We start from the raw sequence: 1,050 nt of genomic DNA, 5'->3' as shown, positions 1-1,050 counted from the left end.
ACAACAACAACAACAACAACAACAACAACAACAACAACAACAACAACAACAAGCCATCTTCCTCCTTCTCCCTTCTCTCTTCTCCTTTCTCTTCCTCTCTCCTGTTCTCTCTTGTTCCTCTCCTCTTTCTCCTCCTCACAGCTCGCATTCTTTTTGTCTGTCACCCCTTCTCTCTTCCTCCCTCCCTCCTTCCAGGCTCTCACTCCATCTCTCTAATCTCATCTGTTAATTTCTTCCTTCTTAAATCTCTGTATCTTGTCTCTATGTCGGGTTAAATCTCTCACTGTCAACTTTCACTTTTGTGTCGGGTTCTCTGTCTTTCTGGCTACAAAATCTCTGTCTCAGCGCGTGTCTTCCATCCTCTTCTCTATCTTGCCCAGTAGCTTACATTGGCTGCTCCTTTCAAGAGCCAATTCGCGTCCTCCTGGAAGATTAGAGGAGACGTGCTAAGCCTTCCTAGCGCGTCGTCTTCTATCTGTTTACATTTTTGCCCCTTGATAATCAATCGGAACCTGGACCCTCGCGTGCTCTCTTCTATATCTTGTTCTGCTTCTTCTGCGTTTCTCGATTCTTATATCAGTTGTATCTTTTGATATTTCATTTCCAATTTCCTTGGATTCTGCACCTATTTTTTGTGGTGCTTTTCCTCCTTGTTTATTCTGGACTCCGCTTGCGTTGTTGCAGACCACTCCGGGAAACATCCGCGGACAGGCAAAGTTACGAAGTCTCCTGGGACCTGAGACTACTATCAAGATGTCGCTCCGTGCTACTGGATCCCCTGAGGCAACTCGTAGAATGCCCGAACCCCTCCAGGACGACGGGGACCATGGTGGTGGTGGTGGCCGTGAGCGTGTTGTTTCGGTAGGATTTCCCCTTCTTACCCCCCCCCCCCCCCGTTGTATTGGTGACTGCTCGACGCGCCTTCCCGCTTCGATTCCAGTTCTGATGCAATGTCTTTCCTTCACAAGGGGCCGCAGTACAATCTAGTACTGAAGGCCACTCTAGTCATCTGGAGTCCTCAAAAATGGGGAAATTCCCCATCTTTTCTGC

General features: G+C 48.3%; 1 protein-coding gene across 1 annotated transcript in view; it reads left to right on the top strand.

The window, feature by feature from the left end:
* Positions 1-753: 753 nt before the first annotated feature.
* PAAG_09008 (pumilio-family RNA binding repeat protein) overlaps positions 754-1,050 on the top strand; it is a gene marked incomplete at both ends in the record, with an annotated part of 3,170 nt that continues 2,873 nt past the window's right edge. Inside the window, one exon of the mRNA XM_015846703.1 lies at positions 754-861. Within this exon, the coding sequence (XP_015701745.1) occupies positions 754-861 (108 nt within the window). The remainder of the gene's footprint in view (positions 862-1,050) is intronic.

This window comes from Paracoccidioides lutzii (genome assembly GCF_000150705.2).
Source record: "Paracoccidioides lutzii Pb01 unplaced genomic scaffold supercont2.60, whole genome shotgun sequence".
NCBI lineage: Eukaryota > Fungi > Ascomycota > Eurotiomycetes > Onygenales > Ajellomycetaceae > Paracoccidioides > Paracoccidioides lutzii.
Note: the sequence above shows the minus strand (reverse complement) of the source record. Positions and strands in the feature narration are given on the sequence as shown.